The following is a 27,078-nucleotide window of genomic DNA, read 5'->3' on the forward strand; positions in this document are numbered from 1 at the left end:
AGTTGCTTTGATCTCTTGAACCAAGACAGAGACAGTCACACACACCAAAAGGATCTGATCCCTGGATCTTAGGAAAATTAGAAGGGCAAGAGAATACAGGAACTAAGTGTAAGGGTGTGGGCTTTGTGACCAGGCAGAACTGGCTTGAATTCACTTTGTCAGTTCCCAAATGGTATGATGTCAGGCAAATTAATTAACTTGTTGGATTTATTTCTTCATCTGAGAAACTGAGGTAATAATGCCTGCTTCCTATGGCAAAGTGATTAGCGAACTGTGTGCTCAGAAAATTGTAGCTGGTGTAGTGAGTAGTTTTTGATTCTTGATTTTAGCACAGGGACCTCCACTTTCTTGGCTTCTGGAAACTCTCATGAGAATAAAGTCACAGAGGATGCTAGAAAGGGTGTGGAAGAGAAAGCAATGTGTTTCCTTTCCTTTTTCTCACCCTTTCCATGTGCAGCCACTAGAGGGCCATGGCTAATCTCTGTCACCATTGGCATGTTTGGGTGGGGTCCTCAACAGGCTTTTTCCAGAGTGGCAAAGGAGCAAAAACTGTTAAGAGAGAGATGCTTGAACAGCTTCCCAGGAATCAGACTTAGAGGTCTGCAGGCTGCTGCTTCCCGAATTGCCCCTTGAGCCCATGAACCACCATGACCCATGGAGAGAATTGCCTGAGGTTGCTCTGGGAGCCAGCTTGGGGTGTAGTGTGGAATGAGATGAGGGTCTTCTGGTCTGATCTTAGAACCTTGGACGTGGTGAAAAAAATTCTTGTTAGCTCTTTAGTGCATTGGGCCTGGAAATTCGCTCATCGTAATGGAGGCACACTGTAGCTTAATAACTAGCCCAGCACGTTTCCAGAGGTCATCCTAGTGATATATGTAAGACCACAATGTTCTCAGTGAAGACACAGCAGCCCTCTCCGGCTCCACATTCAGTTCATTAGGTCAGCAAGGTTGCAAATTAGAAGGCAAATAGCCCAGGAAAAAACATTTTTCTTATTAGTCATTCTCGTAATAGTTATTTGTTCTCAATCCCATAGTAAATCCTTCATAACAACCCTTCAGATATGGTTTCCGCCCTCATCAGCCTTGTCTCTCTGCTCACTTCTCTAAAGATTAGAGTTTTCAGAAGACACAAATCTTTTACTAGTTGCTTTTCTCTTTTGTTTTTCTTTTGTTCTAGCATTGGCCTGAACCCAGGGCCTTCAACTGTACCTTAGCTTTTTTGCTCAATGCTAATTCTCTACCACTTGAGCCATAGCTCTTCAAGCCTTTGAGTGGTTAATTATAGGTAAGAGTCTCATGCTTTTTCTTCCTGAGTTTGCTTTGAATTGAGATCCTCAGATCTCAGCCTCCTCAGTAGTTAGGATTATAGGCACGAGTCATCAGGGCCTAGTTCCTTTTCTTACTCTGAGTGAATCATTCTCCTTGATTTCCTGTGCTGTGGCTCCATTAGAAGCTGAAGATATTTCCCTGTTTTAGCCTTATTTTCCCATAGTACTTTATACTTAATAGAAACAAAGCACTCATCAGACATTCTTATTGGTGACATTTTTATGCCTCCTCATTACTCAGTTAAGCTTTTTATGTGTCTCATGCTCAACCTCTGTTTGAATATATATCCTGACTAGGAACATATCACCTCAAAAGCAGTACATTCCATTGCTAGCCAATTCTCTTGGCAAAAAAAAACTGCTTTTCTAGTATTAGAAATCAAATCTTCTACCCTGATATATGAACTCATTTATTCTCTCTCTGTTAGTTCAGTTTTTTAACATTCCTTCAGATGTGAATAAGGATTCTCATCCCACAATCAGACACAAAACCTAATCAAAACCCTATTAGTCACTAACATCAGTAAGTTATTCTAAAGTGTGACTGATCAAGGCTTTCCCAAAGAACAGGATTTTATCAGAACATAAGCATGGAATTAAGGGGACTAAAAATACCACGAATATGACGTGAGATTGTGATATAGTGGAAAGACTTCTGATCTAGGAAATATAAGGTTAGATCCAAGGTTTATGTGTTTGGAGTCAGTTTTCTTATCTGGAAAAGCAACAATTCACATGTTCTACTTACTACTCAGAATTTTGTCTGGGAGTGGCCTTATTCACCTGAGCTGTCTTAAGATTTTGCTCTGACTTGTTTTTCTTAAGCTCTGCATGGGCAAAAAGCCACATGTGTGTTAATGAACTTCAGTTATGTGGGGGCTGGGCAGACACTCTTGGTGCCAATGATGTTATAATTTACACCAGCCACATCATGACAATCAATGAGCCTTTTATTCCCACGTGGGTTGAACTTTTCTTTCCCCTGCCTCGAAGTTTTCATATTTTTTTAATAACCAGAATTACTTATGGTATCTGTATCATAAATCAAGGATGCAAGTAATATGTTTTAGTATGACTTTATTATATATTCTCTTTTCCTGGAGTTTTGCAAATAAAAGATTTCATAAGAACCAACTCTTTATTTGTCCTTAAGTCCTATCCCACAGAACCAGGTCACTCACCATTGCTTGATGGATGAGGCCCAATTATTCAATAAATACTTTACAAAAATAATGCAAATTTTCTTTCTTTCTTAAACATACAAAATTAAGATTTCCAAGACTTCATACCCCTCTCTTCATTTTTATATTTGTTTACTGGGAATATACCGATGCAGAAAAACATTAAGAATTTTTTAAAGAAAAAATGGTTGGAATGAAAATAGACAATAAAAGATCCACATCATATCCCTGTGTTTTGCTTTTTTTTTTGTCTCTTTGGAAAAGTGCTTCTCCTTGCATTTCTGTTTGGACTTTTGCAGTCTTATGGACCTATTAACATGTAAGCAGAAACTGTACTACGGAGAGGCATTTTTAGTAGACTTGTAGCATTGGGCCAGCATGGGGCTTTATTGTAAAGCCTACTTTGAATTGGGCCTCTGATTTGACTTCCCACCTTCTACCCAGTCTGAGGCCGCAGAAGTTTGGAATCTAAGACTGCAGCAAGGTTCCTACAACTAAGTTCAAGGTGGGAATTTTCTCATCTGAATACATCTCCACGGTGTTATTTTTGTTTTTAAGGAAATCATCGCAAAGTTCCTTTTCTCTTCCATTTGCCTTAGCCATTCTTTCTGAGCTCTCTCAGAAGTGATTAGTTTCACAAGGACAACTCCAGAGAAAAGGTTAAGTTTTAAGTCACATTCATATTAAATAAGTTATATATAAAAACGACTTATAATGTTTACAACTTCAGTCTCTTTCCTCTGTTGCTTCTTTCGGACCCACTGGGTGGTGATGTAAACTGAGCCACATCCACCAAAGGCACCCAGGACCCTCTTCTGGCTTCTTGCTTGTTCCCATCCTCTTGCCCACAGGGTCCCCAAGATGACTTCTCTGGAAGTTTGTAGGCACTGGACAAGGTAGTCTCCCGGGCCTGCTTCATGCACATATGTAATTTATAAAAATACAGATGTGGTCTATACAAATATACAAATATGCCAGTACAAGAACTGGGCTAGAGTCAGCAGATCAGTGCAGGGTGCTTATGTCCCCACACCAGAGGTGGCATCTCATCTGTTCACTCCCATCCCAGTCTCTTTAATACTCCCTGGCCTCTTGGAACTGTTTGATGTAGTCCTCATCTGAAGGGCTGTCTGCACACTTCTGTCCATTGTTGGGGGGCCGGGCTTCATTATACCTGCTCCAGTCTCCCTTGCAGATAATCCAAGGCAGGACATCCACTTTGTAGTGGAGCTCTGCGGAGAACTCTGTACTGATGAGGTTGGGTGTCCCTGCCCCTTTGCCCCTGGTGATGAGCTGCATGTTGTCGCCATAGCAACAGTGCTGAGCAGCCAGTGTGGTACTCTCTAGGGAAAGCATGGAGCGAATGCAGTATCGCGCTGTGGGTTTGTAGATCTCCAACTTCTCCTTGGGCCCGCTGGCATCCTTCCAGCGGAAGTCTTTGCGTTTGATCCGGTCAAAGATGTCTGCGGTACTGTAGGCCACCTCTGTGGGATAGGAGCAGGGACAGCTAGGCAGGTCATTGATCACCTTGTGCATATATTTCTTTAAGAACTCACTTTTGCAGCTCATCCATCGCTCACAGCTATCTGTGTCTGAAAAAGGAAAATAATAATAATAAAATGAGGTTATCATATGCAAAACCAACTGGCAGGATGATGTTGGAGTCAACAACTTCCCAGACACTACAAGGACCTGGATGCACTCAGCCATGAAGGTTATCCTCATCTCCCTTCAACCTGGGAATGTCTTTGTTGACACATATCCTCCCAATCTTCTACATTATGAACTATTTTCAGGCACACAAAAAAGCAAAGACAATATACTTATCTAACGACTACCCAAATTCTGTAATCTGGATTTAACTATCATTATACTTGCCCTATTTGTCTAACACAAAATGCCCACAAACCAACCAACTAAACAGATAAACAAACAAGAAACTAGACTGGGCTCACTCTTGTAATTCCAGCTACTTAGGAAGCTAAGAGCTGAGGATTATGGTTCGAAACCAGTCCAGGCAGGAAAATCAGTGAGACTCTTATCTCGATGTGACCACCAAAAAGCCAGAAGTTGCATTAGCGGGGCTGGGAATATGGCCTAGTGGCAAGAGTGCCTGCCTCGTATACATGAGGCCCTGGGTTCAATTCCCCAGCACCACATATATAAAAAACGGTCAGAAGTGGCGCTGTGGCTCAAGTGGCAGAGTGCTAGCCTTGAGCAAAAAGAAGCCAGGGACAGTGCTCAGGCCCTGAGTCCAAGCCACAGGACTGGCAAAAAAAAAAAAAAAAAAAAAAAAAAAAAGAAGTTGCATTAGCATTGAGGAAAAAAAAAAATAAAGAAAAAGAGAGGCTCTGGGACAGTGACCAGGCTCCAAGTTCAAGCCCCAGTATTGGCACAAAACCAAATATCAACAAAGAACCTAGGATACAGATATTTTTCTAGATAACCAAAGCTTCTTTAACCACTGTAAGACAATTAGCAATAATTCAGAGGATAAGTGAATCATTCAGATTCCATTAAAAATGATTCTTTGGGGGATGATTTTTTAAAAAATTGCTAGCTGGAAACAGGAAAATAAAACAAGAGAGGGAGATTGTCCATACACAGTTAATGCCAATACAGATATGGTTAAAACAGTTGCAAGAGCAGGTGTTGAGTACTGGCCCAGAAAAATGCAGAAAACCCTCCCTATAATTTTTCTTTCAATGACAATGTCGACCTTCATTCTGGAAAATAGCCATGGTAAAGAATGCTTTCCCCCATCTCTCTCTCTCTCTCTCTCTCTCTCTCTCTCTCTCTCTCTCTCTCTCTCCCTCTTTCTCTCTCTCTCTCTCTCTCTCACACACACACAGACAGACAGACAGACAGATAGACATACACTTTTGCATTCTTTTGTGTCTTGGAAAAATATTAACCACAAAGCTCAGGTGTAAAGCTCTTTTACTTTTCTTTGCTTAGAAATGATGAGCAGAATAATGTTTCCATTGGTGGATCAGAACAAAACACCACTTAACCAACTATTTTTTGCCAGTCCTAGGGCTTGAACTCAGGGCCTGGGCACTGTCCCTGAGCTTCTTTTGCTCAAGGATAGCATTCTTCCACTTGAGCCACAGCACCACTTTCGGCTTTTTCTGTTTATGTGGTACTGAGGAATTGAATCCAGGGCTTCATGCACTCCACCACTAAGCCACATTCTCAGCCCAAATAGAATGTGTTTACTTTTTGTTGGTGGTGGTGGTGGTGGGGCTTGAACTTTGGGCCTGGATGCAGTCTCTGAGCTCTTCAGCTCAAGGCTAGTGCTCTACCACTTGAGCCACAGCACCACTTCCTTAACCAAATTTTGATTAAGCTTCTCTCTTCATTCTTTAAGCCCTTGGATTGTAATATACTTTGAGCCTCAATTATGACCTAGCTTCTCCTTAAGGGTCTCTTCTTGAACTAGTAACATCTGAGTAAAAATTCCCTGCTCTACTATTTTCCCACTGCTGTGGTTTGGGTCTTAAATATCACCAAGGGTCCGTGTACTGAAGGCTTGGAATGTTGGATGGAATAACTTTTAGGAAGTAGTGTTAGTGTCAGCAGCTAAACAGACTGATCAGGAGCTAGGAAATGCTCTGGGCTATAAGAAGCCACTCTACAACCCCAGATGACTCACACGGGGCGCCAATGATTAAGACCATGGTCGGACATTTTCTTTATGGAGCACACTTACTATGTCAACTTCAGGCATGCACCTGGACAGCTCAATAAATGCTAACCTTCTACTGGCAGGGATACATTTGGAGGGGTAAAGAGGATCAAATACTACCCTCATCCTGACTAAAGTCAGGTATGGCGTCACACATCCGAGAAGCTATGGTGCAGTCATCAAACATTTCAGGTACAACTGGCAGGGAAACATTCTAATTCTGTACCACCCTATTTATTCCATCCAGATTGGGTCATAAAATTTGACAGCTTTGATGCAATGGATCCTTATCTGGGCTGCCTTGCTTACATGCCTGGAAGTGTACTTTCGCTTTTCTACTAAAGCATTCCCTAATATTTTATTCTCTGTGGGAGCTTAATGTACAAGCAGGGGTGCAGGGATCTTGTGTGGCTGGTGGATGAAAGCATTCCACCAGTAGTGTCTGCCATAGTGAATTACAGTGGATAAGAGGAAGCATATGCCAGGAAGCCAACCATGTAAAAGTTGTATGTGGGTGTGTGAAAAGGAGGTAAACACACAAAAAAATGGATGTTCATAAAAATGCACTAGCATTTACAGTGGTGGCACACATCTGTATACTAAGCATTGAAGAAGCTAGGCAGGAGGATCATGGGCTTAAGGCCAACCTGAAATATATAATGAGACCCTGTCTAAAAATAAGTGTTGACAGGTACCAGTGGCTCATGCCTGTAATCCTAGTTACTCAGGTGGCTGAGGTCTGAGGATCATGGTTCAAAGCCAGCCTGGGCAGAAAAGTCCACGAGACTCATCTCCAATTATCCACAAAAAAAGCTGGAAGTGGAGATGTGGCTCAAATGCTAGTCTGAGCATAGAAGCTCAGGGACAGGGCCCAGGCCTAGAGTTCAAGTTCCAGGAGTGAAAAAACAAAGTGATATGTTAAAAAATACTAGTCATTCCTAGTAGGGCAAATCACAGAGTATGTTAAGGAGCATGTGGCTCCTGAGTCACCAAAGGCCTGTAAGGTGGCCACACAGTAGTGTGTGTGTGTGTGTGTGTGTGTGTGTGTGTGTGTATGTGCCAGCACTGAGTCTTGAACTCAGGGCCTGGGCATGGTCAAGGGTAGTGCTCTACCACTTGAAACATAGATCCACTTCTGGCTTTTGGTGGTTAATTGAAAGTAAATCTCACGGGCTTTCTTGCCTGGGCTGACTTCAAATCATGATCCTCAGATCTCAACCTCTTGTAAATAGATAGGATTATTCAGGTAATCTTTCTTATTGGGGTATAAAGTAGTAGCTTTTTTTTTTAACCAAGTTTGGGTGGAAATGAGTGGAATATGATATGGAGTACACAGAACAGTGCACAGAATGAGGACAGCTGTGATAGGCTGAGGAACCTTTCAGCTAATAATTATGTACCCACAGGATATCCATTGACTTGATTTTATAGTTTACCAAATTTATGCAGCTTCTTCGGGGTATGGGCAAGTTCTCAAGCTTTACAAATAGTCACTCATAGGAGTTCTGCTTATCTATGAGATGGTTACTATGTTGTACCATTTTGTAGATCAAAATAACCTAAGGCCATTCTGCATCAAATAACTTGACCTTGTACAAGTCACGTTTTTCTCATCTATGATCTGCTTTTGTACATCCACATCTCACACTGTTGTTTACTCTGGAAGGTTGATCTGTGGGGACCATATCACGCTGACCCCTGACTTCTAGCTGGGTTGAGCCAATGGGAGGATCTGGCAATAGGCCAGAGGAGGGGTGTGAGCTCCTTTCTAACTGTGTCTGACTCTGATTTCACCCTTCTGAGAGCCAGAACTGCTGTTGGTGGCCCTCCCTGTGGGATCTGTTCCCTTCTCTTTTCCTGGTCTTCTCGAATTGGCAGTGGCAAGTGCTCTCTACCATTGCTAGTTTTGGTCTTCTGTATAACCTTTTCTTGGTTTCCATCCACCCTGCAAGCAGTCTTTTTACCAAGCGTTCCCTTATGTGGTTATTTATTTATTTATTTATTTTTATTTTTTTATTTTTTGGCCAGTCCTGGGCCTTGGACTCAGGGCCCGAGCACCGTCCCTGGCTTCTTCCCGCTCAAGGCTAGCACTCTGCCACTTGAGCCACAGCGCCGCTTCTGGCCGTTTTCTGTATATGTGGTGCTGGGGAATCGAACCTAGGGCCTCGTGTATCCGAGGCAGGCACTCTTGCCACTAGGCTATATCCCCAGCCGTGGTTATTTATTTTTAAAGATAGCTTTTAAATGGGGAGGGAAAGGGTAGTCAGTCCTAATATCATATGTGAAGGTAAATTGAGAGAAAGATGAAAGGGGTGCTAATGATCAAGATACATTGCACTCCTAAACTGACACATTGAATTGAAATCCTTTGTTTAGCTACTTAAGAATAGCAAAAAGACAATAAATTTAAAATAAATAATAAATACATTTTAAAAAGTAAGCTTGCATTTGAGAAGTTACTTTTGGTTTTGTTTCTTCTCCCTATTGTTTTGGTGCTAAGCACTTTTCTAGAAGATGGGTAAGGAATTAGTGCAGGGTATACCAAAAGTTTATGGAAAACTCTTGCAGAGGAGGAGAGTACATACTATTGAGAAAATCTCCTCTTTCTCCCTTCCCTTCTGGTTGTGGAGAACTGATTTTACCAGGGATGCCCAAGGAGGCTTAGGGAGAATGGGCTCCACAGGGCTTGAGGTCCTGCGATGGGCTGATCCTATGTGAAGGGAAGGAGCAGTTCCTACCTGCCCTGCTGTGGAGCAGGTGCTCACCAAAGGGCATGGCTCAGTTTGCTGTGGGAGGGAGGGACCGAAGGAGGGCCTTGTTCTTTTCGGCTCTCATTATACTCAATGAACAAGAACTATGTTGAGGGAATTGGAACCCAGAAGAGGAAAATGAAATATTTCCATGGATCCAAGGATGGCATTGCACAGGCACAAGAAATCCCCAAACACTAAATCAATATTTGGATAAGCAAAAAAGAAAAAGGAAAGAGTCTCCTTACCAACTTCAAACAGTTTGGTGGCATTGAATTCCTCACTTCCCGCAAGTAAACTTACTTCAGTGGCTGCTGTCCTGAAAGTGTCTTCGATTCCTAAACACAGACAAGAACACATTTTCCCCCCTTAGTTATATGGAAAAAAAGCCACCCTTCCCCAAATCAAAAACAAATACACTTAAACAAAGCTGCTTTTGTATTCATTCCTATTCGTGGGCAGAAACCTGCCAATGGAGGAAACAGTAAAAAGCAGGTAGTAGTGCATAAAATATATTAAAACTCCAGATACCATTTGCAGCATGAAATCAGATCCAAATGTGCCTGAATGAATTCCTCAGGATCTGGTTTACTCAACCTGGGCATGAGGACTAGGTAGTGTGATGGGGGAGGGAGTGCCTATCAGGGTTGCTGATTACTGGCATCAGAGTGGGAAACTAGACCAGAGTTAGTGGAACTAGTAATATCTTGTCTTCAATGACTGGCTGACATTTAAATCATGACTAGCTGTGCAGAGCTGGCCAAGCCATTTCATCGTTATGTGTCTTGGTTTTCGTATCTCTAAAATGGGAGGAACTCTGTGACATTTCCTCCCCCACAGAGCTGAATGAGTTGGGTGAATTATGTATAAAGCATTGGGAGCAGCTCTCATTTCTCCTTTCAGTAGTTATCTAGCTCTGTCTGAGCATGCAATTGTCCAATGCCACAGACCAAAACCATCTCTAGAACTTTCAACCTTGCACTAGATGCTTCAGAAGAATAAGTGGGTTATTTGTCATTTGCTCTAAGGAATTGGGCTTAGCTTGCCTCAATTTTCCCAGCTTTCTCAAGCTCCCCCTCAAAACAAATAGTGACCACATGACTTCCTTGACAAACAAGGGTTCTGTTGAAACTTAGAAGAGGAAGGAGTGGGGGACCATGGGACTTTGGTTGGCCAGCTTTAGTTTCTCTTCTGGACATGACTTGATGTCCAAGAGCTCCCTTGGATATGTGATGCTCCTCAAAACATATTCATAGGGATGACACAGGGGACATATTTCTATACTGAAATCACTACCAGGCCAGGATGACCTTGTCTGTTCCATGATTCTTTTTGGTAATGTTGAGAATCAACAAACCAGAGATCTTGCAAAAGGAAATATTCCCTGTTCCAAAGGCAGCCTGGAAAGCTGGAGGGATTGTGAGTGAAAAGGCAGAAAGGACGGAAGGAGAGTAAGACACACATGGACAAAGCTGTTGCTCATGCTGCTCCCAGCAGTGCCCAACCCAAAACCCATTCAAAATGGTGGCCACAAGCCTTTCCTGACAGGAATTCTAAATCCAGCCTGTGAGTTTGGATGCTAGCTCTGGAAGAGAACCAAAGCAACCTCCAACACCTCCTGTAGCTGGGAGGGTTTTTTGTTTTTTGCAAATGGACATTTGGATATTTATAACATCATCACTTGCCATACAAAATTATCAACACAGGTAGATGGGCAGAAAGAAGCCAATAGAAACATAAATGTCTGCCCTGTCATACCAAACGATTTTCAGGGTTGTATATGGCTCTCAGACAGGATAGTCCTGACCTCTAAATACATGTCTATATCCATATGTGCCTAAGGCCCAAGATGTTTGTATCTGATAGAAGTAGAAGAGTTTAATAGGAACACAGATTTTGGGAATCTAAAATCAGCTTGGAGTCAAATTTCATAGTTATAATTTGCTGCTGATGTATTGTCTCAGTTTCCATAGATGCCGAATGGGGACATAATAAATCCCTATTTCATGAGGTTATTGTGAGGATTCAATGAAATAATGCACATAGTATGAAACTGTGACCTCTCTGTACATCACTTTGACAATAAATAAGAAAAAAAAACTGGAAGAAGTTGTTTCATACTTAAGTAATCGAAAATCTTTATTCATTACTACTTTTTCATGATTCTCTTTTGAACTCCGTCATTTTCATCTTTATCTTCTTCTTTTGAATCTCTTTCTTTCCCTTCCTCCCTCCCTCCTTCCCTTCTTCCCTCCCTCCCTTCTTTCCTTTGAATCAGTCTGTGGTTTCACATATGCTACACTGAATTCACACACAGATATACACGCAAGGTAATATTTTCTTTTGTTTCATCTCATCATCTGTATCATCTTCTTTATCCATTTCTTCATAATTATTATCTCCTTCTTTGATGATCTTCCTATCCTTTCTTCCTCCCTCTCATGTTATTATTTGTTAGTTTGTTCTTATCCATCTAAATCCTACTGGCAAGGCTTCCAACTCAGTTCATCACAATGAACACAGGAGCTATCAAAGAAAGCATCTTGGGAGTTGCTCCACACTTTAGAAATCATCATGGCTGACACAAAGCCAGGAACCACCACTTCTTTGATTTCAGCCCTCTTTTTCACTCATACACTTAACTGGCATACACATTCATTGTGACTAATGATTCCTCTCTCCTCAGAAACTTCTTTGTGTTTCAACTTCTTTTTGTTCCAAATGTCTTGTGTTTGAGAAAAGAATGTCTTGGGGTAGAAAAAGGAAGTCTGGGGTGTGGGGATCAGATTTTCTGTCTCTGAAATTTCTTTCAAATGAAACCCTTTGAAAAATGTGGTTTCTTAAAAAGGCCTAAGCTATTATTGTCAGCTGGATTCTAGACTCTACCTGGCAGTGAGAGCACATGGTAAAACTATAGATCAGAGGTTGATAAGCTTTTATGTAAAAGGTCAGAGGATACATAGTGTAGGCTTTATGGACTACTAATGATCTTAGTTGCCTGCCTGCCTCCTCTTCCTTCTCTTCTACTTCTCTTTGCAATTCTTTAAAACTGTATAAGCCACATACAGATAGGTCATAGGTTTGACTTGGCCCACACACCATAGCTCGACAAACTATCAAGAGTAAGTCACAATTATTCTTTGTTGATATGGTCTATCACAAGACTGGCAATAAGTTTAATTTAGGAAGTATTGACAATGCAGCATGAAGTCATAACTGAATGCTAAATTGTTCCACTGTTGTTCCCTGTGCCTTGGGCAGCTCTGTTATCATCCTCAGGGTTGTGTTGTGTTTGTGCAGATAGCCATTGACCCACTCATGTATGTTTTCCTGTCAGACCATAAATATGTGTTTCTCCTCAAGTCACAACAAATTCCACATCCAATTCAGTAAGTTCAACAGTCCTTCTGGGCTCAAGAGCAGTAAGACTAAGGAAATCCGTTTTGCCAACTCATTAAACTTATTGTTTCTTGTCTCAGTCAGTTCAGAAGTCTCATCAGAAAAATGGTTTTACAAAGATGATTTGAGGCAGGTGGAGAGAGAATGATGGAAGGAGGGGCATTGATCAAGATGCATTGTACTCATAAACTGACATGTGGAGTTGAACATTCTTAGTACAACTACTAAAAGATAATTTACAAAATGAAAAATTTAAAAAGAAAAAAAAACTTCCTTATGTTTTAAAATATAAATGAAAAAGCTTTCCTCTGAAGTTAGAGCTACAGCCCTGAGGAAACTCACCCGGGCAGTTTGGACGGTCGCAGGTCCTAGATTCCGTGGCAGTGCATGCGTAGCCACAGGACCGGGTGCGTTTCTGGTTACCATTCCCACAGGTGACACTGCAGACAGACCACAGACTCCAGTCACCCTCACCATCCGTGGAATCTGAAAGGGAGCCAGAGAGATGGTCATCAGGGAGTCCAAGACTCTGCCCCCAAGTCCCTGCCCAAAGAGTTCTGTGTCAAGAATCCTAGCTCAGAAAAATTCCAGCCTGAGAGTCACTTTCAAGTAGCCTTCCACTGTCCACCTCTATTGTCCTCATTGTCAGAGGGGCCAAGGTGATAGATAGTTGGAGCTACAAGGCTTGCAGATTCTAGGCAATTTCAGGAATGAGTTCTGTGAAGACAGAGAAGTATAGGGCATTCTTATGATTGGTACCTGGCTAGGATCTGATGGCTGGTATGTGCTCAGGAAATGCTTATTGAGAATGTACAGACTGCAGAGAATCAGGTCATGAAATAATAGAGTAGGCAATCTCCAAAGAGGCCCGCTGTCTTTGGAGGGAGGAGGAGAAGGAGTAGGCTGCCCTTGATCTTATGGCCTGACAGCTTCTAGTTTTTGCTCAGGGAAATCTAGTCACTATGAGAGAAGCTCAAGTGAAACCTTTGAATTACAGGATACCAACTGAAGAGGAGATCCTAAGACGTTAGATGAAGAAGTGAAGTTTTCCTGTGGAAGCTGCATGTAGTGGATGCCACCAAGGGTACATGGACTTTCCAGTAACCCTGCCTGGACCCTTGAGTCAGGAAATTTTGAAAAATAATAAAATGCTCTCTGTGTATGTGTGCACTAGTGCTGGGGCTTGAACTCAGGGCAAGAGTGCTTTCTCTGAGCCTTTAGTTTCTATCGTTTGACCCACAGCTCCAGATTTTTGGAGGTTAGTTGGAGGTAAGAGTCTCAAGGACTTTCCTGCCTGCCTGGGGTGGCTTTGATATACCATCCTCAGATCTCAGCCTTCCTGAGTAGCTAGGATTAGTGGCATGAGCCACTGGCATCACAGGTATAAACTGTGGTTTTAAGACACATAGTCCAGAATGCTTTGTTCTGTATTCATAGATAACTGATATATTAATGGTAAAACTAGAATTGTCTTTTGAGGTCATTATCCAATATTCATCCAATGAATATTCATCGAGCTCTCATTATATGTTAAGCACATTTGAAAAATTTATATAGCTTGTAAGTTTGTTTTTTTTTGAAGTATATAATGGACCAATGGATTTTAATATAACAGAACATGCATAGTTTGTTAATTTGATTTCAGATTCTATGCTACAACTTCAAGAAACTACCAAGCTTTGATGTGGCATCAAATATTGGCAATGATCTGAGGACAATATTAAAACATGTCTCCTTTTTAAGTTTGTTTTTTTAAATCATCCCTAAGTAGTCATACAAAGGGGTTGCAATTCAACATGTCAGTATGTGAATATAATGCATCTGATAGATGTCACTCCTTCCCTCATTCCCCCTCAACTCTCCCAACCCCACCCATCCCCTTGATTTACCTAGTTTCACTTTCACATGTATACACTGAACATTATGAATGCATTTGCCCACCTTTTGTCTCTCTTAAACACAATTCTAAGTATGTGGGATTTATCATGAAAAGAAATTCTCAAAGATTTCTGCCCTGATGGAATTAATGTTTAGTAAGCCAGTGGAGTAAAAAAAAAATGCACACACAAAATGAGTAATTTACAGACTATGTTAGATACTGCTGAATGAGGTGGTAGACAACAATGGGATGGTGGCAGTAGAAGATGAATGGGAGAGATTGGAACAGTATTAAGAAGCCCTCCTCTTATCAGAAGTAAGAAGCCCTAGAAGGTCTGGGGGCTTGTAGAAGGCCTTTAGGTTAACAGGGGGAAGCTTGGGCTCTGGTACCAAGCCCTTAGCCTCCAAAGCAAGACTCTTTCTTGAGCACCTCCACATTGTAGTAATTTCTCTAGATTTATGTCCATCTTCCAATAGACCTGGGGCCTCTGTGAGTGCCAAGTATTAGGTCCATAGGCATGGGCCTTATATGGAAGGGGTACTCTCCATTCATAATAGGTTGAGGTGGTTGTTCTTACGTAGGCCCAGAAAGAATGTCATCCACATGTTTCCACCTGAACCGTGGGCTCTGTGCCAGCCTCCGAGGTATTGTTTACATGCCATTTACTTGAATTCTCTCTGGGCAAGCCCTGGGTTGCTGAGCCTTCTCTGCTCACTATGCAGAATCAAAGTGTGGGAGAGACTTCCTGCTTGTTTTTTCTTGGCTAAGTCTGAATGAAGAATTTGCTCCCACCTCACTAGTCCCTCAGGATCCTATTTTTTTCTTAAAATTAAGTTTTTAACTTCAGCTGTTTAAAACTACTGCTTCATGTAAAGGAAGTGGGCTTCCTCCTCCTCTTACTAACCTCCATCTTCTAGGACCAGAGACACAAATTGCTTCCAAAGGGAAAATTAACCACTCAAGTGGGTCGGCTGTTAATCCCTCTGAGAATTTTGTCATCTATTATCTCATGGTAGTCTTCTCCTCCTGCTTCTTCCCCAAATACCATAGATGTGTTCGAAACAATCACAGAGTTCCAAGTTTGATGGTGAGAGTACCCACATACTGTGCATTATAGCACACGTACATACCCTTGGTGCCATTCTGCACCCATCAATGGGGCTGGTTTTTATGTAAAGGAACAATATCTGTGAATGAAGACTATGACTTTATGCTCCTAAAATGGGGCAAGTGGGTAATTTTAAAACTTACTAATTCATAGAAGTAGAATTCATATCACTCAGTATAAGACATTGATACCAAGTAGTGTCTTGCTTGGCTTTATCAACGCAATGGGGCCTCAACCATCCTGAAATCTCTTGCAGCATTTCCTTCCCATTATAGTAACAAAGAGAATTAATTTGGGGACACATCCTTAAACTTTGAGATTTCATCATTAAACTCATTATAAGACACATGAGAATCTCTGCATGAGGTTTATTTCTTGCTTTGATTTTGTACATTTGAATGATTAAATGTTTACAGGGTTATATAAAATAATGATCATATAAAATAATGATGATTATATAAAATAATGATGTCCCATGGTTTCTATCTTCATATTCACTCCCCTGGTTACTCTTGTTTTGCTCATCCTGGGCCGCATGACTTCCTTTGGCTGATGGGAATACAATGATGTGGAGGTGTGGGAAATGCTCATACTTCAGGACTTGCCCCCGCCCCAGCTGTAAGGAACCTTTGCATCACCTAGTAAAGAGTATCTTGAAGGAATAAGGACCTGGGAAAGAGAAGCTCCAGCCACCTCGGCATCCCTAACTCTCTAGTTGAGGATTGCAAGTGAGGTCACTGGAGACCATCCAGACCTAGCCAAGCCAGCTCAGCCCAGATGAACAATCCAGACTATCCACAGGCTAATGTGAGAGAGCCCATCTGGCCACCAACCCCAGGGCTGCTTTGTGCTTAGGAAGCACTACACCCTTTGAGCCATTCCCCCAGTCTTTTTGCTTATTTTTCATTTGCTTTCTGATACAGTCTCACATTTTTTGCTTAGGCTACCTTCAGAACATAATACTCATACTTTCTGTTTGGTTGGGGTTATATGCATGTATCACTGCAATAGGCCTTCTCACATTTCTTAACCATCAAAGACAAACTCTTTAAAATATAACAGAAAATCCTCTTCTCATATGTTCTCTAGATATCTGCCTCTTTCTGAGACCATAAAGGATTTATTATTACCAAGGATACCTTTTCTCCATGTCTTTGATTCTAGAACTCCTTAAACTTTTTTTTTTTTTTTTTAATAAAGGATCACTTACACTTAGGCATGAGTGCCAGTGGCTCACGTTTGTAATCCTAGCTGCTCAGGAAGCTGAGATCTAAAGATCCTCATTTGAAGCTAGTTTGGGCAGGAAAGTCTGTGGACTCAACTTCAATTAACCAGAAAAGGTGAAAATTAGCCAGAAGTAGAGGTGTGGCTCAAGTAGTAGAGCACAAGCTTGACCACACAAAAGCTAAGGGACAATGTCCAGGCCCCGAGTTCAAGCCCCAGTACTTGTACACACAAGAAGACTCCCTTGATTCTTACACCCTTGGTAATCATGTTTTTTGAAGTTAGTAAAGAAAGCAAACAACTTTGTAGGAAAATCTAGGTGTCATTTCACCACCCTGAAGCCTCTATACTTCACTGGTCTCCCGGTGAAGGTCTTAGAGATTTTCATATATATTGTGTGGAAGGACAAGAGTCTTTTCTGTTATAATAAAACACACTTGTGGGCTGGGAAGGCAGCTTAATGGTGGAGTGCTTGCCCAACATACATAAAGCCCTGGGTTCGATTCCACAGTACGATATAACAGAAAAAGCTGACAGTGGCACGGTGGCTCAAGTGGTAGAGTGCTAGTCTTGAGCAAAAGAAGCTCAGGAACAGTGCCTAGGCCCTGAGTTCAAGCCTCAGGACTGGCAAAACAATAATAACAACAACAACACCAAAACACTTGTTCTTATTCACTCACTGACAGGAGTATGGCTCAGAGCAGAAAATGCATGTCAGTGACAATAATCATGAAGATAACAGTGACAAGAAGGAGCGGTTCCTGGGAACATTTCTATAATGTTTTGGCAACCCCTCTGTGGGACATCAAAAGAGTTTGAAAAGGGAAGAAAATGTCCACAATGTACTGGGCTGAGAGATGGATCTCAACATGCCACTTGAAATGGTAAACTCATCATTTTACAGTGTCAAGGTAGTGACACACACTTGCCATCCCAACCATGGTGGGAAGCTTAAAATATGAGGACCACAGCCCAGATGTGTGTCAGGGAAGAAGGCAAAACAAAATTTCAAAAGTAACTAACCAGGGAGCCCGTGGCTCACTCCTATAATCCTAGCTATTCAAGAGGCTGAGATCTAAAGGTCACAGTTTAAAGACAAGCTTGGGCAGGAAAGCTTGTGATACTCCTAATGTCCAAATAATTACCAGAAAATCAGAAATGGCAGTGTGGCTCAAAGTGGTAGAGTCCTAGCATAAAACAAATCTCAGGGATAGCACTCACACCCTGAGTTCAAGTCCCATAACCGACAAAAAAGCTAAAGTAGGGCTGGAGGCATGGCTCAAGTGGTAGTGCCTGCCTACCAAATATGAGGTCTTGAATTCAAACCCCAGTGCCACCCCTCTGCCCAGAAAGAAAAGAAAAGAAAATGTTGGCTATTATCCAAAATAATTCCTTTCAAAAACAAAAGAATTCAACTTCCTCTGGGAAAACAAAACTTTTCACAAACTTTGATAGAAGGAGTAGGGAAATATCTCTCCTTCTCTAATATTTGGTACACACACACACACACACACACACACACACACACACACAATGTATGTGTGTCTATCATGGTATTGTTTTGCCCTCAATTAACTTTCTCCCTTGGTCCTTAGGTCCATGAGATCCTCTTTAGGAAAGGATTGTATGTCTCTTGTATTTGGATTCTTATCAGCTAGCATACATAATGACAACCAAAAGAGAAGCTCTTGTTAGTTGAGCAACTGAATGATGTGGCTTGAAAAACAAATGGCTTGCTCTTTTGGAAGTTGCCTAGAATCTTCTATTAATGTGTAGAAATGAATCCATAATACATAATTATCCTTACTTTTAGTGTGTAAAACTGGTAAAAGTGAGCATGTAAGTGGTTTGAGTCTTCCTTATCATGAAATTTTCACTCCTAGATCTGCTGATGAGAGAGCCACAACTTCATCAGGATGATCAGTGTGTTTCTAAGAGGTAAAGATTCTTAGGACACACTGTCTGGATTTCTACTGAGGCTGTCCAGATACTTGCTAAAACAAGTTTCCTCTTTCTCTTGGATACCCAAAATATACTTCCCAACCTCACTGCATGTATTGTCAACCTTACCACCAGAACTTGAGTAAATGTGATGTGTGTTAGGACCAGGCCAAGTGTGCTAAGAGTGTGCCCTCTATGGGTCTCTCTTATTCTTGGGTACGGGCTAGATAAAGAGCATCCATGGAATAACTCTCAGGACCTAGTAGTTGGTGGAGCTCCAAGATGGAAGGAGGAGGCTGGATTTGTTAGTGACTGAGTGGGACTGACTTCCCCAACATTTTTCTCTCATCTCAACTCAAGTCACTGAGTTGGATGGTTTTTGTTACTTCACCTTCCTTAGCTTTAAAACAGGGGAAACTAACAATTACAACTGAGGATCGTCACATTTATTTTCCTGCTTAGTATCTATAGATAGCTATGCAAATGGATTTCAATGTAGTATGTGCATTCATGAGTGCAATGCCCTCTGATCAGTGTCACCCCTTCCACCATTCCTCTATCCCTCCCCTACCCATGTTATCAAGCTTCCTAGTTCCATTTTCAGATGTGTAGATTGAATAGTATGACTGCATTCTACCACCCTTCCTCTCCATTCTTCTACCTAGAGAGGGGGGTGTTCTTTCTTTGACAACCTGAGACATATGAGTTCATGTAGCTTCCCATGGGCCACTCCACTGCCAACATCAAACATACGCAGTTGTCTGACCAAAGGAAGCAGCTGCATACATTTCTTTCAATATGTATGTTTTGTGGCAAAATACAAGAGAGATAACTTAATAATTCCTCCATTTTGAGAAATACAACAAAAATTGGGGGTAGAAGAGACAGAAAGAACCCAAAAGACTCTAAAAAATAATATCGCCCCTGATAATTGGTATGATTTTAAAATTATAGTCTTTCTAGAAAAAAATGTGGCTGCTGGTGCCTCCTTGGGCTTCTGTGGCCCAGTGCCTTTATGAGGCATGCCACACAGAAGACCAAAAACCACATATTGTAAAGTAGGTTTTGTTTGGCTCCATGTCAGGCCTCACCATCTTCATTTACTCTCCCCACCAATTTTATAATATTGGGTGGTAAACTCACCATATTCTGGTTGTTCTTTGGTTTCAAATGTCCGGTGGCCAGGGGCTGGACGATCCCACCCCCTGGGGGAGTTGAGGAAGTTGCTGTCATCTGAGGTACTGTCGTACTTGTAGTCCTGGTCCCCACTGTTTGCCCTTGCCAAGGACAAGGACCTCTGCCACCATGCCCTCCAGTCAGGGGATGGGACTGACCAGCTTGGCTTATTCTCCGGATGTTGATCTTTTTCTACTTCAGAGTCTGGACCGTCGACCACCTCTATGGTCACCTGAAGAATTCAGAACAGGCCAGGGTCAATATGGAGCCAACAGCCTCCAAGCCATGACCCTTCAAAGTAAGTCTGAGAGAGCTGAAGGAAAGGGTAGTTGCAGCCCTCATGAAGAAAAGCTAACACTGCATGGTGATAGAGAATGGAAACATTCAAGGATATCTGGCATGAATTCTATGACTAGATGAGACATATGACCTCGAGCTGGGAGAAAACAAGGCATTAGTGACTACATTTCTGATGGCTAAATTGCTGAGAAGTTTTTCATTCAAGAGGTAAGTATACATGTACTATATGTGCTCCTAAAATGGTATAAGAATACTCATAATGAAAACAGTATTCTTACTGAGCACATTGAACAGTATCAGGTACTGTCTTAAATGCTCTGCTTATATGAGTTTATCTAATCCTCCTAGCAATTCCCTAAGCCCTGTATGTGTGTCACACTTCTGATCAACAGCTAGAGCCCATTTCCTCTCACTTTTCATCTGAGATGCCCTTGGGACTCACTTGGTTCAGTTTAATGGGTAGAAGGATAGGTCTTAAAGGAGCTACAAGCTTCCATTTTCCTTCTCTTGGAATATTCCCACCACTATGTAAAGAAGCCCAGCCTAGATTACTGCATTTATAGAGACCATGTAAAGAGACAATCTAAGTGGAGGAGAGGTGAGGCATCTCAGTCAGGCCCCAGTCATGCTATTGGGGCCATCGTGGATCTTTACCTCCAGTCAACTTACTACAAGTGATACTATCTGGAACCCAGATTTCTGACCCACAAGAGCATGAATAATTCAATAGTCATTGCTTCAGGCTATGAAGTTTTGGGTGATGGCTATATAGCAATGGATACTTTTTTTTATATATAACAAGGACATATACCAACATTAATGATTTATCTAAGATCACAGAGCTAGTAAGTTGCAGATGTGGGGAGTCTGGCTTCAGAGACCATGATCTTACTGACTTTGCTACATGACCTCTCAAAAAGTAGCTGACAGACCTATGGTCCCTTCTTGAGATTGAAGGAACAGAGAGGGAACAGAGCAGATTCTTGAGGTAGGTTGGATGCCACAGGGTATGTAAAGATGGGAAACCCTCAAGCAGGCTTTCTTAGCTATGCTTTTCACTGACCAAGCCTCATGGTCAAAGTAGATGTCCCAGAGCTAAGGTAAGAACTTGTTCCTTGGAATGACAAAGCCTACTTTTGAAGTCTGTCATAAGGCTGCAAGAATGCAGCCTCTTGGCTTTCAGAGATAATCAACATAGAGAAACTTGTTTTAAAATATGTAGTAAAAAACCTCATTGGGTTCCTTTGGCTATCACATCGCTCTTGCAACACCCCTGGATGAATTATGTGCAAATGAATCAGAAACATGCGCTCCAAGTAATCAAGGCAAGATGTACTGGGAAGATTCATTCTCAGTTTTGCCCTGACCTGACATCCGAAGCGAGGCTGGATGCTCTGCCAAGTTACACTGGGGAGTGCCCATCGTGGAGACAAACATCTCCTTCCTTTTTGTGGAGTAGACAGGTTTGAGTCTTGCTCAGTTTCACACTTAAAGGAAGCTACCCAGTGAATGGTAATCCTGGGTTGTGGTTTCTCCAGTTCCAAGCCAGGGTCAAGAGAGTGGACTTCAATCCTAGAGTATACTCACACTGTGGCAGGTCAGATACATCTTTCTCCTTCATTGTGGGATTCCCAGAAAGGCATTATTCATTTTACCCCACATCACCACCATTACCCTACTCTTGTTGGTATCACTTTGCATATTGGTAAATAATAATAATAATAATTATTTTTTGGCCAGTCTGGGGGCTTGGGACTCAGGGCCTAAGCACTATCCCTGGCTTCTTTTTGCTCAAGGCTAGCAATCTACCTCTTGAGCCACAACGCCACTTCTGGCCTTTTCTGTTTATGTGTTGTTGAAGAATCGAACCTAGGACTTCATGCATACTAGGCAAGCACTCTACCACTAAGCCACATTCCCAGCCCTGTAAATAATTATGAAGCATTCAACCACTCCTCCAAAACAACAAATCTTGTATTATTGCTGTTTACTGCAATGGATGGTTGTTGGAGAGTAATTATGACTGGGACCCACATGGAGCATTGGAAGGACAAGAGGAGACAGAGTGTAAGGGTATGGTGGTATGAAAACATCCAGTGCCAGGAGAGGCAATACTGAGCCTTTGGAGACATAACCTTTCTCCATAGCTCTCTGTCCCTTTCTGGCTGCAAAGACCCACTGAGCAGCTACAGTCTTCTGCAAGGCTATTAAGGGTCTTGGAAAGGAGAGGCTGCCAAGAGCTAGGCAAGCCTGCAATTATGGTAATGAAATCAGTCTCCGAATAGGAGATAAGGGGGAATGTGCCCAACAGCTTTGGTATTCCATTTGTATTCAGACTGGAGTCAAAAGGATTGCTTAAACAAAAAACGTGCCCTGCAATTTCCCAAGCTGGGAATAAAAACAATTTCATGTTTCAAGCTATTACCGTCAATACGATTTTTTCCCCTCCCTAAACTGCTGCTCAGATCCAAACAAAATAGATTTCCTAGCTGGCCAGGCAATGAGTAGCAAAATACAAGTTTACTCCAAAAAAACAGTATCAATGACTAAATCTCAACTGCTGAGAGGTTTCTTTTTCCCCTGTTTAATTTCTAGCCACTGCTCCAAATGAATCACAAAACAAAAAATAAACAAATCTTAGGCCCCACCCTTCCCTACAGTTAACAATGTGGAAAGTTCATAATGTTATCGAAAGAAGCAATCTAATCTTGAAACTGAAATTTCATAGGCATCCAATTAAAAAGACTTAATGAGCACGATAAATGACTTCTCAAATGGTAGGGATTAGTTTTATATTTCCTGTTGTTCTCATTCTATTTACATGGGTCCCCCCCTTCTTTTTCCCAAAGATGTTTGGAACAATAATCTGTGTGTCAGCACTGGATATGTGGACTGAACATGGGAAATTTCCAAGTGGATTCTAGCTCTAGATCTCTCCACCTTTCTCATCTTTAATACATGTAATTGAATTATCTTGATGTACTGAATAAAAGAAAAGGAACTCTTGCAAAAGCTCCAGATCAAAGTTCTGTCAGAATCCCCTCAAGCTCCTGAAATAGTGAATCCAAAATCGGTGCCAACTTGGAGAATTCTGTCCAACATTAAGAAGCGAGGAAAAAAATCCTAGATGCCTTAGTCGGCTTTCTTTTCTTAATATGTAAAGCTTACGTTAAAAGAAAACTTCTCACAGTTGCTCTGTAAAACAGTTTCCCATAGCAAAACTAAGAACATTCTGAGTGTCATGAACCAATGAACCAAATTCTATGGAAAACATGGAAGCGAAGAAGGCCATTCAGAACCTCAAAGAGTCTTCTTCTCTCACTGGTTTTCTAAGCCTTGTGCGCTGTGGGGACAAGACAAAAGAAGTCAGCATTTCTTAAAGATGAAAAAAAAAAAAAAGATTTCCTCAGGAGTGGAGAATATCTAGGGACATGCCTGCAGCAAAGGTTTTTGCTACCCCTCCTTCCAAAACAATGACAACAGAAAGAACACAAAATGGATGGGGAAAATATTTCCTTGTCTCCGACAAGATGCTCTAAAAACAACTGTGGCAGCCCCAGATAATTGTGGTCAATGCTTCAAGATGCTTGCCCAAACATCACTGCTTGTTCTCTACAATTTAGATCTAATTTTCAGTCATTGAAACTGGCCTAGAGAGTTCAAGTTCTCAAGTTAAGCAGCAAAGAAAGTGGAGAGCTTGTCAACAACTAAGTCTTAAATAGATGCTGGTGTCTCATACCTGTAACCTAGCTACTCAGGGGGATGAGATCTGAGGACTGTTGTTCGAACCCAGAGCCCTAGTACTGACATAAAAACAAACAAACACAATACTGTGTTTGGGGTGGGGGGGAAGTGGTAACGCTGAGGTCTAGACTTAGGACTGTATGTTAAAGAGGTACTTTACCATGAAGCCACCTTTTGCAGCCCTTTTGTGTACTGTTTTTCTCTTAATGCCCAAATTCATGCCTGGACTACAATCCACCTATTTTAGGCTGTCTGTCATAGCTAGGAGAACTACCACTGTATCCATCTTATTTCTGTTAAGATGGAGTCTCATGGCCTTTTCTGCCTGGACTGGTATGAAACTCCAATTTTCCCAATCTTAGTCTCCCAAGTAGCTAGAATTACATTTGTAAGCCCGCAGCAATTACTTAAATGTTTCTCGGTTATCTTCATCCAATGATTATCTGAAATGCTCACTACATATATAGCCCTGTACTAGGTGCTTAATATGAATGGCCTCATTCAATCCCCATCGATAGTGATACGGGAGCATGGATTTATATGACATAAGTAATGGTAGGTGTTACTATAAACAAGGGAACTGAGGTACAGAGAATTCCAAGAACCCACATGAGGCCAAAGACTCCAAGTTTGGCTGGCTTACATGTGGTGTTAGTAGTGCTTGGGGAAATCTGAGCTGTATAGACTTGTCCCTATTCGGGGGTGGGGTGGGGTGGAGGTTGTCTGGATTTGGGGCACAAACATGTCTTGGCTTTTACCTAGCCAGACTGGCCATTTCCAAAGTATTTTCAAGATGAAGGAAGATGGGAAATCAGAAAAAGAACCATATACTGCTATTTCTAGCCCCAGTGCACACCTCTGTATCTTTTTTTAAAAAAATACATTGTAAAGGTGATGTACAGAGGGGTTGTAGTTATGAAAGTCAGGTAATGAGTGCATTTCTTTTTTGAACAGTGTAACCGCTTCCCTTGTCTTCTGCAAGTTCCTCTCGCACAAGTTGTACAGTTCATTTTCAATATAGTGTCTAGTCACTGTATCACTGCTGAGTTAGTTCGCCCTTTGTCCCACCATTTCTGTGCTTGAATTTTATCTTGTGGCACCCAAGAGGCTATGTTGGTAAGTTTGTGCATGGGAACAGAGGGCAGTTTTAAGCCCTTCTCTTGATGGGAGAAAAGAAACAAACATACTGGTTGAAATAACCTTAGTTTGATCCAGAAAAGAGAAATATTTGGTTGTGAATAGCTACTGTAGTAATGAATTGATGCAGTTAGCCTAATAATGAGTTTACTTGAGAGATTTTTGTCTTTTGCTATCTGACCATCAGCTGAAGACCTCAAACCACAGCCAAGGATACTAAAATTCAAGTTGAACTTGTCCTGGGGGATTTACTTTCTTTCCTGAATGATTTGCAAACTGCAACTTTTTGCATTGTTTTCAATTTAACATGGAGATTCAGTTCAGAAGTTTGAGACTTTTTTTTTTCTTCTCTTTTATGAATTATTGCTCCCCCCTCTACCACTTCCACAGCCTGAAGCTAGTTTTAAAACAGAGAGTTTTGATTTGCTTGAAATAGAGACTGGCTGACTCATGGGGTTGAAAAATGCTCACTAGAAGCACATAATGGGCATTGGTAAGGATTTCCTACCCTAAGAATCAAGAGGCCTAAGAGACATGGCACTGTGAAGAGGTTCAGCAATGTCTCTTTGGAGAGGCTGTTTTGTTTTTTATGGGAGAGACAGAAAGATCCAGCCCTAGGGCATGAAAAACCCTTCAGAGCTTGGAATTGTGGTGGGGTGGGGTTCCGAGATGGGGGGGTGGGGGGCATAAAATTCCTCTTCAACTCCTTGGTTCCAGCTAGGGATAACTAGATGACATGCAGCATCGGCAGGTTGCTGGTGAGACAGGGAGGGAGTGGGGTTGCAAATAAGGCAGAGGCAGAGGCAGCAGAAGCCTCCCCTCCCAGCCACTGATGTATCCTCCCACCTATCTTTACTCCACTACCCATAGAGCCAAATGCTTTGAGAGGGGGTTGCAGTGACCAGTGGGGGCTGTCTGCTTGGTTGAACTGGCCCCTATGTCAAACCAGTGCATTTCAACAAAAGAATAGAACTTTCAGGAAGTAGTGATGGCTGACAACATAGAAACTATCTCTCTGTTTCAGAAAGCATCTCATGTCTTAAAGGATTACCAGGGAACTGACTGACTTAGGTGTGGTGGTGCGTAGCCTGTAGCAGGTGATGCTGTGCGTGCAGAAGTGAGTGCTCAAATGTACACAGACAGAGGCTGGGGGACTCAGGGGCAGACACAGCTTTGTTCTTTGTTTGAACATCTTTCTGAGTGATGAAGTTTTTTTTTTTTTTTTTGGCCAGTCCTGGGGCTTGGACTCAGGGCCTGAACACTGTCCCTGGTTTCTTCCCGCTCAAGGCTAGCACTCTGCCACCTAAGCCACAGCGCCCCTTCTGGCCGTTTTCCATATATGTGGTGCTGGGGAATCGAACCGAGAGCCTCATGTGTAGGAGGCAAGCACTCTTGCCACTAGGCCATATTCCCAGCCCTGATGAAGTTTTTGTAGTCTTCTGCAAACAGAGGGCCAGGAATGCAGACTCGCTTTAGGACCAGCAGGTCATTCCATCAACCGGAACATTGATTGGTGCACTTGTCCAAACTGCCTGTGGAAGAAGGTTCCCAGAGGCAGGCATGGCCCAATGAAGAAACAGAACAAATGACTGGGCAAAAAAGGGAGTTTTGGCCTAGTCTCTTGGGGTATTTGACTTGATAGGATTGATATTGGAGTTTTGTTAGTTTCAACTCTATTGTGAGAAACAACTCTGCTATTTGGAGCTACGGAAAACCTTTACCCTTGAGAGTTATGGTGGTCTTAAGGTAACTGCCAGATACAGAGACCTCTTAGGAGTAGCTCTCTCTTCCCACCCAATGATGCCTCTTGGAAGTAGAGCTTTTGAGACAAACTTCTTGATCCTGTGCCTGTACAGCTGGGATAGGATGCAACAAAGTAAGAGCCAGGTGTGGATTGTGACATACACCCGTTATAAAGTCCAGAGAAACAGGTAGCCCAGGGTCCCCAAGGTATGAAGGCAGATGATTTCCACTCATAGTTATACTTTTAAGAGGAAACTATGTTCTCTAAGAGTTTACAGAGTTTGTTTTTGTGAGTTTTTGTTTTTTGTTTTTTTTTTTTTTGCTAGAGAGAAACCCATGTTGCAAGAATCCATGACCCAGGGTGGGGCGGGGGTAGGGCTTCTGATAACTTATTCTCTGTTCCCTTAGCTCACTCTGGTTCTTTCCATGCACGGAAATTCAGACAGCCTTCTTTCCTTCTGCACACAGGACTGTTCCA

General features: G+C 42.0%; 1 protein-coding gene across 1 annotated transcript in view; it reads right to left on the bottom strand.

Moving 5' to 3' along the window:
* Positions 1–2,425: 2,425 nt before the first annotated feature.
* Positions 2,426–27,078, bottom strand: part of Ism1 (isthmin 1) — a 68,243-nt gene continuing 43,590 nt past the window's right edge. The window contains exons 3-6 of the mRNA XM_048348781.1: positions 19,644–19,908; positions 12,691–12,834; positions 9,198–9,287; positions 2,426–4,103 (exon numbers count right to left, since the gene is read on the bottom strand). Of these exons, the coding sequence (XP_048204738.1) occupies positions 3,586–4,103; positions 9,198–9,287; positions 12,691–12,834; positions 19,644–19,908 (1,017 nt within the window). The 3' untranslated portion in view covers positions 2,426–3,585. The remainder of the gene's footprint in view (positions 4,104–9,197; positions 9,288–12,690; positions 12,835–19,643; positions 19,909–27,078) is intronic.

The sequence above is a fragment of the Perognathus longimembris genome, chromosome 6 (genome assembly GCF_023159225.1).
Source record: "Perognathus longimembris pacificus isolate PPM17 chromosome 6, ASM2315922v1, whole genome shotgun sequence".
In the NCBI taxonomy this organism is placed as follows: Eukaryota; Metazoa; Chordata; class Mammalia; order Rodentia; family Heteromyidae; genus Perognathus; species Perognathus longimembris.